The following is a 13866-nucleotide window of genomic DNA, read 5'->3' as shown; positions in this document are numbered from 1 at the left end:
CTCCAACTCAAAAAAAAAAAAAAAAAAGAAAGGAATAGTGTATTTGCAACTTTACCTGCATGCTGTTGCGTCTGTGGCTGATTCTTGGTGTGGATGAGCCATTTCCCCGTGGTAGAAAAAGGGCAGCACCTTTGACAGTTAGAAAGCTCTCGCTGATGCTACAAGGAAAAAGTCAAAAGAAAATAAATTCCTTAGGGAATGATATCAGAGTAGGATGGAGAATCAGTTCAGTATTATTCACTCTTCCTTCCCAAGGTCCCAACTTCATGGGATGAAGTAAAAACAAAGTCAAAAGAGATTCCGGTTAGTCACTCACACAACACAATCCTGTCTATTCTAGACAATTTTTCAGAAACAAAACTTACAATAGTCTATATATATTACACAGTAGCAGTTAAGAATGGAGGCTCTGGAGCCAGACTCCCTGAGTTTGAAACCTGATTCTGCTACTTCCCATCTGAGTGAACCTTTGTGGGGCCTAAACTTCCTTTTCTCTAAACAGGGATAATTAAATGAAGTTGTTGTGAAGAGCCAATGAGACTATAGTTTCCCAAGGTGGTGTCTGGCACATAGTAACAAGCCCTTACCAAATGTTAGTTATTACTAGCAGATCTAAAGATAGCGATAATGGTGTTTCAATAGTGTCCTGATAAGATGTGAAGCAAGTTAATACTACTTAGTTACTAACAATAGATCCAATGTTTGCAAAAAGATTTGCATTTAGAATATACACACACCACACTACAGTGTTAGCTCAAAATTTTACTCTCAACAACTTGCATCCCCACATGCATTGAAAAGTAGTACATAGGAAGTGTGTTTAACTGGAGATTGTCATTTATGAGGGTATTAATAAAAGCGGAGAATTACTGCTTGGGACAGAGGCTATTCAAAATACAATTACTAGTGGGTGTCTACCAAAATCCTCCAGAAAATACACCTACATTATTTCCTATCAATAGGCTAATAAACTGGAAAAAAAACCACCTTAAATGTTACCTACAGAATCTGAAAAGGATAGAACTTTTAAGTCACTGATGGCAAAGTTTAGAAACACACAATGGAAGGGCTGGGTGCAGTGGCTCAAGCCTGTAATTCCAGCCCTTTGGGAGGCTGTGGTGAGAGAATTGCCTGAGCCCACAGGTTCGAGAACAGCCTGGGCAACTTGGTGAGACCTCATCTCTACAATAAATAAAAATATTAGCTGGGCGTGGTAGCACATGCCTGTACTTCTAATTGGAAGGTTGAGGCAGAAGGATCGCCTGAGCCCAGCAGGTTGACGCTGGGGTGGCCAGCCTGGGTGACAGAGTGAGGCTCCAACTCAAAAAAAAAAAAAAACCTAAACCCCACAATGGAGAGTCCCAAGTTTGCTTGTGAGTATGGTACTGCTATTAAGGGTAAGCTAATGTATTGCAAATAACCCTGCTTAATCACTGTTTCCACTTGGAAATCTAATCTGCATCTTAAATTTACAATGCTAGCCGGGCGTGGTGGTACATGCCTGTAGTTCCAGCTACTGGGAAGGCTGAGGCGGAAGGATCACTTGAGCCCAGCAAGTTGCCACTGCATTCCAGCCTGGGCTACAGTGAGACTCCAACTAAAAAAAAAAAAAAAAATTTACTCTGCAAAACTAAACTCCTGAGTATCCGGATCCCTAGCCTCATCCTCCCAACTGGCAAAATACATAATAGTCATCTTTGGTTTCTCTCCCTTCTACAATATATATCTAATCCATCAGCAAGTTCTATGAATTTTACTTTCAAATATATCTTGAATCTGTCCATTTAACCCCATTATTATAACAGTGGTCCATGGTACCATCATTTCTCACTTGGGCTACCGTCTTAAAAGTTTTGTTGTTTTTTTTTTTAAAGCCCCCCTCCCCTCCCTTTTTGAGATGGGTTCTTGCTCTGTTGCCCAGGCTGCTATACAGTAGCATGATCACAACTCCCTGTAGCCTCAATCTTCTGGGCTCAAGTGATCCTCTCATCTCAGCCTAAGTAGCTGGGACTATAGGTATGTGTCACCACGCCCAGGTAATTTAAAAAATTTTATTTGTAGAGTCAGGGTCTCGCTATGTTGCCTGGGCTGGTCTCAAACTCCTAGGCTCAAGCAATCTTCTGGCCTGGCCTCCCAAAGTACTGGGATTATAGGCATGAGTCATCGTGCCTGACCTTAAAGTCTTTCATTACAAAAAGTTTCACACATATACAAAAATACATGAGAATAATATGATAAACTTCCATATTCCCATAATATTTCAGCTTTAATTCATGGCCAATTTTGTTTCTTCTACATCCTCATCCCCTTTACCTTGCCCTGAAAGTGAAACAAATCCCAAACATTATATCAGCAAAAGGCCTCTTAACAGGTGTGTCTGCAACCACATCTGACTCACCAAACAGCTACATTTAAAATACATGTAGATCATATTGTGTCACTTTTCTGCTTAAACCCCTCCAAAGGCTTCCCTTTGCACTTAAAAATAAAAGACCAGTCTTTAGCTAGGTTTTCAAGGCCCGGTAACATCCTGTAGCAAAGATGCTACTCCTCTGCTCTTACAACGTCTCCCACTTTTTTACTATCATCTAGTCCTTCTTCCTATTTCTCCAATATTTCAGGCCTTCTTCTCAGGGTCTTTGTGCTTTTTGTTCTCTACTTGGAACACTTTTCTCCTGGCCTGTTACTATTTAACTCTCAGCTCCAATATCACTGCCCCTCCCCCATACCTCTCATATACTATCCTGTCATTCTGTTTTGTTTCCTTCAGAATGTGTCATAAACTAAAATGTGTAATCATTTGTATACTTGATTGTGATTATCTCCCTAAAGTAGAATACAAGCTCCATGATAGCAAAAACTTTATTTTCCCCATTGCTGTATCCTTAGCACTGGAAATAGTGCAAGATACATATTTATTAGGTGCTCAAAAGATGTGATGGATAAATGAATTAGTTGTGTGCGGTGGCTCATGTCTGTAATCCCAGCACGCTGGGAGGTGGAGACAAGAGGATTGCCTGAGTATAAAGGTTTGAGACCAATCTAGGTAACTTGGTGAGACCTCATCTCCACAATAAATCAAAAAAATAGTTGGATGTGGTGGCACATGCCTATGATTCCAGCTGGAAGGCTGAGGTGGAAGGATCACCTGAGTCCTGCAGTCCAGCCTGGGTGACAGTGAGACTCCAACTCAAAAAAAAAAGACAAATGAATTAATCCCAGGATGTTTCCCACATTGTCATGTCTGTCCCATCACTGCAGAAATTGTAATCTCACATGTAAAAAATAATCATAGTAGACCTCAATATATGTGGCAGATTAACAGACTTTAAAATAAAAATCTGCATGCTGGCTGGGAGGGGTTGCCTTGATTTTGTTTTGTTTTCATCTTTAAATAAAGCATTGCTCTCTTGTGGTTTGTTGCACAAGCTTCGTCTTTTGTTACATCTGTGGTGTGCACATGTCACCCTGCTGTGGGTCACTCTGTTTCACTCACATTACGGGAACAACCTAAAACAAAATGTCAGAGTGACAGGATGAGTGGAGTACACCACAGACAGGAAATGAAATTCACACTTCTGCCAAAACAGCGATAGCCTGTTTACTAAGTGAAAATATTTTTTAAAACAAAGGTTAAATATTCTACTTATCGCCAGGCAAAGTAACAGTTTTGGACACTGTTGTTTTCAGTAAACAAAGCAGTTCTCTACAGCTTAAAACAACTGAGCAGACTTCAGTCATTCCTTCTGTGAGACAGAGGTAGTTTCTCTTTGACAAACAGTTTTAAGAACTAACTTCCTGGTTTCTGGAGTTTGTAATATTGTTCCCACACATTTGTTGTTTATGCTTTAAAGCATATCTAAAGGTGTTCTTTAAAATGTATGCAGTGCTTTTACAAGGTGAGAGTTGGCAAGGCAGATAAGGGCCCTTGATTAATTCAAAGCTGCCTGGAATCCAAAAATTCCTGATTATAAAATAAAAGACCAGGAATTAAACTCACATATGGTATAAGGGAAAAAGGTAAAAAAGGTTATTCTATTTGAACCATTTACCCAAATCTCAATGAACTTTTCTGATGGAACAAAATGCACAGTAGACCCACTGGGTCAGGAGACCAGTACGAGGTACCACAAATGCTCCCAGGGAGTCACTCTGGATGGCAAATCAATCCTCTTTTACTCACAATTTACATGTAAGTGATTGAGGGGCTCAGAGATCATAAGTTATTTGCCTAAGAGCAGACAGCTTATACTAGCCTCAGAGCAAGGATTCAAAACAATATCTGACTTGAAAGTTCTTACTCTGAATCATTCTCCACTATGTTGCTCTAATTTTATGGTATAGTTTATGGCAGATGGAATACAATGTCTTCTCTACAAAGCTTTTCAACAGAATAGAATTTAAAAGTAGAGTACAGGAGTGACAGAAAAGGACTGAAATCTATCCAGATTTCAACTCTTCTCATTCTTCCCCCCACCTCCTCAACAGGGTCATAAACAGAAAAATTATACTGAGGGGGAATGAAGAACATCTGGCTGAAAGATTAATCCAGCTGGATAGTAAAGAATTGTGATTTCTGTTAGGAATGATGGTAGCATTTTGGTCTCAAAAATGGAGGAAAGAACACTCTGCTTTAAATATATTTGGACTTGCACTCTGTCCTAATCCCTTCTGATCAAAAACACTTCCTAAAACATGACATTTGTTAACTGGTAGCTTCTTTTCTGGCAAAGTATGAAGGAAAAGGTCAACCAAGGGAAGAAAATACTTAACTGTTCTGAGTTTGGAATAATCTTTGAGGAATGTGCGAAGGGTGATCATCCATGACCAGCAGGAAAGTCAAAGAAGCAAAACAAAGCAACAACACACCTGGCCAAATTGCTGAATGTCAGTTGGATAGAAATTCTACTGCTTACACACAACACAAGCAAGAAGAAATAGATCATTTACTATGAGAAATCAACCTGCAGAAAGTAGATGTTGTATTTTTAATATGGAAGGAAGAAGATTTTCATATTTATAGTGCCAAGCTCTTACTTTTTGGTCTTTCTGCCTGAAGCCAAAACTTGTAGGTAAATTACTACATGCAATATATTATTATTACTGCATAAGGTAAGTTGGTTGGCATTTATGTTAAATTCAAGTAAATTCAAGTATTCTTTTGTCTTGGAGAATACTCATCTAGGGGAAACTTTCAAATACGTTCCATCCTCCCAATACTCTTCCTCTCCTGATAAGCTTTCTCGGCTTAGTTGTTTAATTTTCAGATTCAAAGTGCTAGGACAGCTTCTGTCAATCCTACTAGGTGAAAAGGCACTCATGTCCCCAATTAGTGTGACCATAACATATAGCAAGAGAATTTCATAATAAAAAGTTTCAAATATCAGTCCAGAGGCCAAGGGATTACATAGCTATCAATACTAGTGCTTAATGAAAAAATCTGGCAAAACCCCCAAAACAGGAAAAAAAAAATCACTGTGACTTGATTTGAAGCCTGATTGCAAAAGTCAAAAGCACACTTCTAGGTAGTAAAGAGAGTTTGATTCAGTACTCCAAAAAAATTTAGACTGCAACAGGAGAAAATCCAAACTCAAATATCATACTGTTCTCTGTAATTAGACATTCCCCACCTCCAACCCACATGGCCAAACATTCAAAGGACAATGTTAGAATGGTCACCCATACCTGGAATCCCCACCCTCAGCACAGTAACTCCCAGACATATGCCTATGAATGCAGGCAGCAGGATTATTTCTTTCCTTAGCAGACAAGCAGGGGCCAGGGCACATAAGTAGACCAATTACTGGCAAAGCAACGAAGAGTTTAGGACTCTGGTTCTTAATCATTAACAACAACTGGGCCGTGCACGGTGGTTCATGCCTATAATTCCAGCACTTTGAGAGGGTGGGGGTGGGGGTGGGGCGGAAGGAGAGTATTGCCTGGGTTCAAGACCAGCCTGGGCAACTTAGCCAGATCTCATCTCTACAATGAATCAAAAAATTAGCCAAGTGTGGTGGCGCGTGCCTGTAGTTTCAGCTACTTGGAAGGCTGAGGCGAAAGGATCATCTGAGCTCAGCAGGTCGGGGCTGCAGTGGCCATGAGCGTGCCACCATACTCCAGCCCAGGCAACATAGTGAGACTCCAACTCAAAAACAAACAAACAAAAAACCATAACCATCAAACTATTTTAGTACCAGCTAATATTCCACTTAAACTCTGTTGCTTAATGTCTAGTACAACTACACTCAGGTGCAGCTATTTGTTTTTCCTATTTCCTATAATCAAAGGGGGGGCTATGTTTGTTCGACTGAGAGACAAATTCCAGTCAGAACTAACCTTCCTGGTCTTTTCCCTAGAGACCATAAATGGAAGGCAAAACAAAAAATACTTTTGTTCTGTTTATTTAGAATGTTCATTTACTGATAAAATCTGATTTTTCCATTTGCCTCAACCATGTGCATCTTAGAAATGTTCAACAGAAATATAATTTCGGATCAATAACTTTATAACTGGTCATATAATTCAACCCTCCAATTTTTACAGAAGGGACATATCTGGTTTGACATTTGGTGGTTTGAGCTGTCTAGCAACAGATCTCTCATTTTCAATATCACTTGTCTCTTTTTGAGGAAACCACCCCAATGTGATCTTGGCAGCCTCCAATTCTAGAACTGCAAGGGATTTGTAGGAAGCTGGAATGTGGCTTATATCTGATCAGTTAAAAATTTTCCCGGGAACTCTGAATCGTAGGTAAGTGACCCATAGAAGTAGGGATAGTGTGGAAAGGTAAAATTCACTATTAGGAGAGTGTTGAGGTATAGGCCAATCTCCTCCCACTTCCTGGCCTTCTCTGAATATCCCTAGCCTGTTCTCTAAGTTTGGTCCCCTGGCGGGGGGTGGCATCTTTCTGACAAATATTTTGCTTATGATAGTTAAAATTCATTTCTGAGGCTGGGCATGGTGGCTTATGCCTATAATCTCAGCAGTTGGGAGGCTGAGGTGAGAGGACTGCCTGAGTCCATGGGTTTGAGACCAGCCTGGGCAACTTGGTGAGACCCCATCTCTACAATAAAATCAAAAAAATTAGTTGGGCATGGTGGCGCATACCTGTAGTTCCAGCTATTTGAAAGGCTGAGGTGGAAGGATCACCTGAACCTAGCAGGTTGAGGCTGCGGTGGCCGTGAGCATGCCACTGTACTCCAGCCTGGGTGACAGAGTTAGACTCCAACTCAAAAAAAAAATTCATTTCTGAGCTTTCAACAGAGAATCTGATGTATCAACTGAAGCCCAGAGAATTTAATGATTTGCCCCAAATCACACAGCTAATCAGCAGTAGAGCTAGGACTAAACTCTCATGTCACCTGACGGGCAGGATGGCACTTTAACCCTTTATCTTGTGTTAGATAACCCCTTAAATACTACAACAGGACAAATTGCTAAATAATAGCCTGAAGCAACAGTTAAAAACACATCTGGTCAGTTCATCTAAAGAGAACAAAGGCAGGATTTCACTACAAAGCTTGGTGTGATGTTTGTTCTATTTTTTATGGCATCCTGAAGACAAAGTTCAGGTCTGAAAGGGAAAAGATTTAAATATATTACTATGAGGCAATTTTTTTTTTTTTTTGAGTTGGAGTCTCACTTGGTCACCCAGGATGGAGTGCAGTGGCATGTTCACGGTCACTGCAGCCTTGATCCGCTGGGCTCAGGTGATCCTTTCACCTTAACCTTCCAAGTAGCCGGAACTATAGGCATGTGCTACCATGCCCGGTTGATTTTTTTGTTGTTGTTGTTGTGGAGACGAGGTCTTGCCAAGTTGCCCGGGCTGGTCTCGAACCCCTGGGCTCAGGCAATCCTCTTGCCTTGGCCTCTCAAATTACTGGCATTATAGGTTTGAGCCACCATGCCCAGCGAGGCAAATACTTTCACACTGTCATTTAAAGTTGTTTCTTTTTCCTTTAGTATATTTATTGGAGATTTAACTATGCTTTAAAACAGTATCAAAAACTAAGTGTAGAAAACAGAATGTTAGGAAGACCACCAGGCTTACAAGGGAAGGCAAAAAAAAAAAAGACCTACATGAAAAAAAGAAATGGGTGCCTGACCAGTCCTTGGTTCTTCTTCAGTCTCCTCTGAGACCAGAAGCATTTCTTTTTAGGCACTGTCTGGCCACACACTCACTTGACCCCCTTTTTTTCAGGGATTTAAAGCTTTTAGCTTTTGGTTTGGGTTTAAAAGATCAGAGTTAGAGAACCTTTAGAAGGGTCTAGTACGTTTTGTGAGATCAGCACAGATCTAAAATAATTTTGATTTCTGAATACTTTGAGAACACTCTCCCATTACTCCAAGTAGCCTCCACTCCTGAACTTACATTGATCAGCCTAGCCATAAAACACTTTTGAGTTTGAGCTAAGACTTAAGAGAGTAGACCTTCCCATGACACCACTGCTGTCTTCTTTTCTCCCTCCCTTTGTAGCCACCTTAGCCAGGCTCAGCCTCAGTACTGCCTCTAGCAGTCATCCAAAAATAAACATGCCCTCAACACCAACAACAGAAACAAAAACAAAAACAAAACAAACCTAGGTGCCCATGAAAGGAATTGTACTCCAGCAACTTTCCAACACACAGCTGACCCTAGTCTTCCTATTGAGGTGGGGCGTTTTGTTTTTGAGAAGATCCTCCCCTTCAAAGAGAGGAGAAACCTCCTAAGCTCAAAGGAGCCCAATTTCCTTATAGGCTGAATCAACAAAACTTCTCAGTCCTGTGTCCCCAAACTCTAATTTTAAATACTTTTCTTTTAAAACCGAAAAACTTAAAAGCTGTCTGGAACCAAAAGTAAATGACCTGAACAGTTCTTTCTTAGTATTTACAATGCTGGATGTATTAGTTACTAAGAGACATGACCATTACTTGGCACCAAATTTTAAATAGTGGGGGAAAAAACAAAACAAAATGAAAGGAGATTAACCTAGGAATAATTGTTCAGCATTTGAAAAATCATTTCATTTGCATAATTCAACAAATGCCTTCCCAGGTATTTGAAACACACCTGCAGAAGGAATGCAAGTTAGGCTTTCAAGCATTTGGCCAAAATGTCAAACTCCGCTTTTAGATCATTTCTCTTTTACCCTTGGCAAAGCCTTTTTTGAGGCTCAGGTCATTTTCTATTCTTTGTTACTGTTCCCTGACATCCTTGTCACTACCTTTTACTTAACCCTTATCTTGCTCAATCTTCTTTTTCCCCTGGATTCCTACTACAATCTTAAGCAATTCCACTGTTCATATAGGTGAATGCTCAACAGTCTTGTCCCAAAATTTCTGATCCTCTTGATCTTCAAAGACCTTCACTCCTTCTAGGCTTCTAACTTGCAGAGTCCCTCTGGAAGGCGTGAGATCTTGATAGACTTGATTTCAGGAATCAAACTCTTACTTTCTAATTACAGCCCACTCTCTTGTGACTCTCATGCATTTACTCCCTCTTCAATCTGAGGGAGACTCCTAGTTCCTTGATAACTCAATTTTTCCCGGGTCATCAACCTTGTTTTGGCTTTTCTTTCTTCCCTAACCAATCTAATCTCATGTCCAGTTTCCCAACTGGTTTCCCTACAGCCTATTCTCTTTGCTCCTCATTTCCCTTCATAATACCCCAGCTTAAAATGATAAAGTTATTCGATGTGCTATTTATTATCTGAGCTGTAAGCTCTTTGAGAGCAGAAACTTTAACTATTTGTTTAATGTTATCTCTCTAATGTCTAGCACAGTGCCCTACACTAAATGAATGTTCAATAAATATATACTGAATAAATCAAGTTCAGGTGCGGTGGCTCCCGTCTATCATCCTGACAGTTTGAGAGGCTGAGGAGGGAGGATCACCTGAGCTCAGGAGTTTGCGACCAGTCTAGGCAACAAAGTGAGATCTCACCTCTACAAGAAATAAAAAAATTAGCCAGGCATGGTGGTACATGCCCCTAGTCCTAATTACTTGGGAGTGCGAGGTGGAAGAATTGCCTGAGACCAGGAGTTTGAGGCTGTGGTAAGCTGTGATCTTGCTACTTGTACTCTTACACTCCACGAGCCTGGGCAACAGAGTAGAATCTCTGACTCAAAAAATACACATATAGATAGGATAAATGAAAGAAAGACAGCTTAACATTGAAGGTGATACAAAACCATGGTTCTGGATAGTACAGCACATTCACAGTATCAGTGCAAGGATATCAGAGATGACAGCAACAACACTGAAATGATTCAGTTGGGCACTTAACACCTCTGGACAGCCCTCCCAATTCCCTTCCACTGTTCCTCCAAACCCTCCCACTCTCCCAAAGTCCCATTGCAACTCCTGTTTCCTTCAACTTTCCACAGTTCACCTGGCGTTCTATAACAGCAAGAACATGAAGGATAGCTGCTGTGATTTCTTCCAATTACTTTCACCTGTAGACTTATCTTCTTTCTCCTGTCTGAGAGAATGATGCATCCAGCTGTCAAAAGTTAACCCTTTCACCTGTGTCTTTTACCCTAATTGTCAGTCTAGTGTATGCTTCTCCTCAGGCTGAAAACATGCTCAAGTCTGGTCTCTCACGTCTTTAAAACAAAACAAAAACCTTAACTTAACCCTATATTTCCTTCTTAGTTCTCTTTATTACCAAGAAAGTCTATTCTTGTTCTCCTTATTTTCTTCCCTTGCGTGTCATTTTTAATATCCACTGTCAGCTTGCTTCTGTCTCACCACTCCTCTGAAACTCTTCCCCACACTAAATTTGCCAATAATTCCCCAAGTGATAGATCCAAAGACAAAGACCCTTTCTTTAGCTTAACATCATATTCTATTCTTCAATTAATATTTGAGGTGCACTAGTAAATAACTTTCTCTTTTTTGAGGTCCACCCCCTCACTGCCCACTACTTAGCTTCTAAGACAATAAGTCCATCTGATATCTTTCTGAACATCCAGTTCAGTATCTTTGTCAGTTAACCCTACCCTACACACTGCCCTTAAACCAGACAGTCTGCTTGATGTTTACAGTGCTTTGAAACATTCACTGTCAACTAATTGTTCTTAAAAATCCAGCTTCTCCTGAAAAATCAGAAAACTTGAACAGATAAGTCCATCTAGCAAAACCAGGCTAAATCTAAGCAGTGGCTGCCACTTTAGACATCAGATGGGAGTAAGTAATATGAAGAAAATGGAGTATAGGAAGAGTGATAGGGAGTGCTACTGTTATATTTGTGTTGTATGGTTAGGGAAAGTCTCTCCAATCAGGTGACATTTCAGCAAAGATCTGGAGGACGTAGTGGAGGGAGCCATGTTGCTGTGTGGAAAAAGAGCATTAAAGGAAGTGGGGAGAACCAGGTGGCATGCACCTGTAATCCCAGCTACTCTGGAGGAAGAAGTGGGAGGATCACTTGAGCCCAGGAGTTTGAGTCCAGCTTGGGCAACATAGCAAGACCCCACCAAAAAAAAAAAAGTAGTGAGAACAGCAAATGCAAAGGCTCTGAGAAAGAAGTGTGACTGGCTGGTTTGGGAAACAACAGGGAGGTCAGGGGCACTGAAATGCAGCGAACCAACGATGAGTCATAGAAGATGAGATCTAAGAGGTAGGGAAAGGCAGGTGGTATAGGGTCTCAATGTCTACTTCCTCATCTGAAATTCACTTTATAATGCACTGCAACTAGAATTTTCTTCTGCTTACAAAAGCTAATGAACATTTCCTCAGTCCTTATCTTGCTTGACCATTTGATATCGATAACAACTGTCCACCTTCTTGAAGCTTTATTATTCCTTCTATGTTTCTGATGATTCCTTCACACACTCATCTGTGGGCTCCTATTCTTTTGCAAATGTCTTACATATGATGTCTCTATGATTCTGTCATCAGTCCCCTTCTTGCTCTATATACACTCTTCTGGATGCCTTCATCACATTCATGGCTATTGGTATCCTATATGCTGATAACTCCTGATGAGTTATCTACAGATGCATAGGAAATTATCTTAAAATTCAGAAGTCTAAAACAACAATTAACTCACACAGTTTCTGAGAGTCAGAAATTCAGGAGCAGCTTCGATGGGTGGTTACATCACTTACATGGCTGCTGATAGGAGACCTTTGATTTCTGCCATGCAAGTTTCTATTCTGGGTTGCTTATATGTCCTTATAACATGGCAGTTGAATGTCCCCAGAATAAGATCTCAGGGAGAACAAGACAGAAGAACAATGTTTTTATGACTTAACTTTGAAAGACACATATTATAATTCTGCAACAACCTATTGGTTATGTAAGTCAGCTCTATTTAATGTAGGAGAGGACTAAATAATGACATAAATATGGAAAAATGGGAAGGCAACAGTCATTGGGGACCACCATGGAGGTTTGGCTGCCATGATTCTCAAATTGGCTCTCTAGTTCAGATCCATTTCCAGAGCCTTAGACCTAAAACATCAGCTGCTTACTGGATTGCATTATCAATAACTTTACCATTATTTCACTAACTTTTATTGTGAAAACCTGGAAGCTGCTACAATGGCATGTCCGTTAAAATGTTCTCTTTGGGAATTGTGTGATGGTGGTGGTAGTGGTTGGTTAGGTGCTGGCTCTGGTTACTATGAAATAAACTTAAAGAGGATTTTGTAACTGCCATTTATTGAGTATCCCGCCTCTTCACCCCTCCCCATGTTAGGCATGATGTAGTGCTTCACAATCACTATCCTACAACAACTCTATGAACAGAAGTTTTTCTATTTCATAGGTGAGAAAACAAAGGTTTTGGGAGTAACTGCTTAAGCTGACAAATTAGTAAATGGTAGAGCAGGGATCAAAATTTAGGCCTAATTTCACATTTTATTGTTTTTGTTTAAAACTTCACTCTCTGGCTTCTATAACATTCTAAATTCTTTGCCTGTTCTGTATGACAAGAACACTTCAATTCCACTGTAGCTTACTCACCAGTGTACCATAGGATTCTAAAAGTGAATTCTTAAATATTAGAAAGTCATGGAGTTTTTCATTTAAAAAAAAAAAATTAGTTCACTGCTACTTTATTGCAGCCTTACAAGTCTTTTTTTAAATTTTTTTTTTGAGTTGGAGTCTCACTCCGTCGCCCAGGCTGTAGTGCAGTGGCACACTCACTCAGTCATTCAAACTTTTTAAAATGCCTTATTTTCCATTGAAAAGAAGTAAGATAAAGTAGAAAATATTTCATTTGGAAAATTAGATACTTACAAAAGAAAAGTTGTTCAATTAACACAGTGTTATGTTTTGCAAGCCATTTTAGGAGAGAAATCAAGTTAGATTCTCACCTTTTATTATATATCAAAATAATTTTTGAGTTAATTTTATAAAGAACTAGAAAAAAATAGGTGAATATTTTGGTAATTTGGGAACGATAACCTTCTAAGCATAGGAGCTATAAAAAAGAACTCCAACAAAAACTATAGATTTTTTAACATAAAAATTAGTAAAGATTTCTGTAAAGTAGAAAAAACTTCTAAAAATTTTTTTTTTTTTGAGTTGGAGTCTCACTCTGTTGCCCAGGCTGGAGAGCAGTGGCACGCTCCTGGCCACCCCAGCGTCAACCTGCTGGGCTCTGGCGATCTTTCTGCTTCAGTCTTCCAAGTAGCTGGAACTACAGGCACACGCTACCATACCCGGCTAATTTTTGATTTATTGTAGAGACGAGGTCTCACCAAGTTGTCTGGGCTGGTCTTGAACGTGCAGCCTCAGGCAATCTACTTGCCTTGGCCTCTCAAAGTGCTGGGATTACAGGCTGAGCCACTGAGCATAACCAATTTCTTAAAATTCACTGGCCTTACCTAACCCTGAATTGTACCCCACGTCTTTTTTTTTTTTTTGAGTTGGAGTCTCAC

At 40.0% G+C, this 13866-nt stretch overlaps 1 protein-coding gene across 2 annotated transcripts in view; it reads right to left on the bottom strand.

Annotated features, from left to right (window-relative positions):
• SSH2 (slingshot protein phosphatase 2) overlaps window positions 1–13866 on the bottom strand; it is a 293047-nt gene that overhangs the window by 72435 nt on the left and 206746 nt on the right. For both annotated transcript variants that reach the window (XM_008059339.1, XM_008059340.2), the window contains one exon: window positions 56–158. In XM_008059339.1, the coding sequence (XP_008057530.1) occupies window positions 56–158 (103 nt within the window). The remainder of the gene's footprint in view (window positions 1–55; window positions 159–13866) is intronic.

Source organism: Carlito syrichta, unplaced genomic scaffold (assembly GCF_000164805.1).
Source record: "Carlito syrichta isolate Samal-C Ts95f unplaced genomic scaffold, Tarsius_syrichta-2.0.1 Scaffold304000, whole genome shotgun sequence".
NCBI classification, from domain to species: domain Eukaryota; kingdom Metazoa; phylum Chordata; class Mammalia; order Primates; family Tarsiidae; genus Carlito; species Carlito syrichta.
The sequence above is the reverse complement of the archived record's forward strand: the minus strand, read 5'-3'. Positions and strand labels throughout refer to the sequence as shown.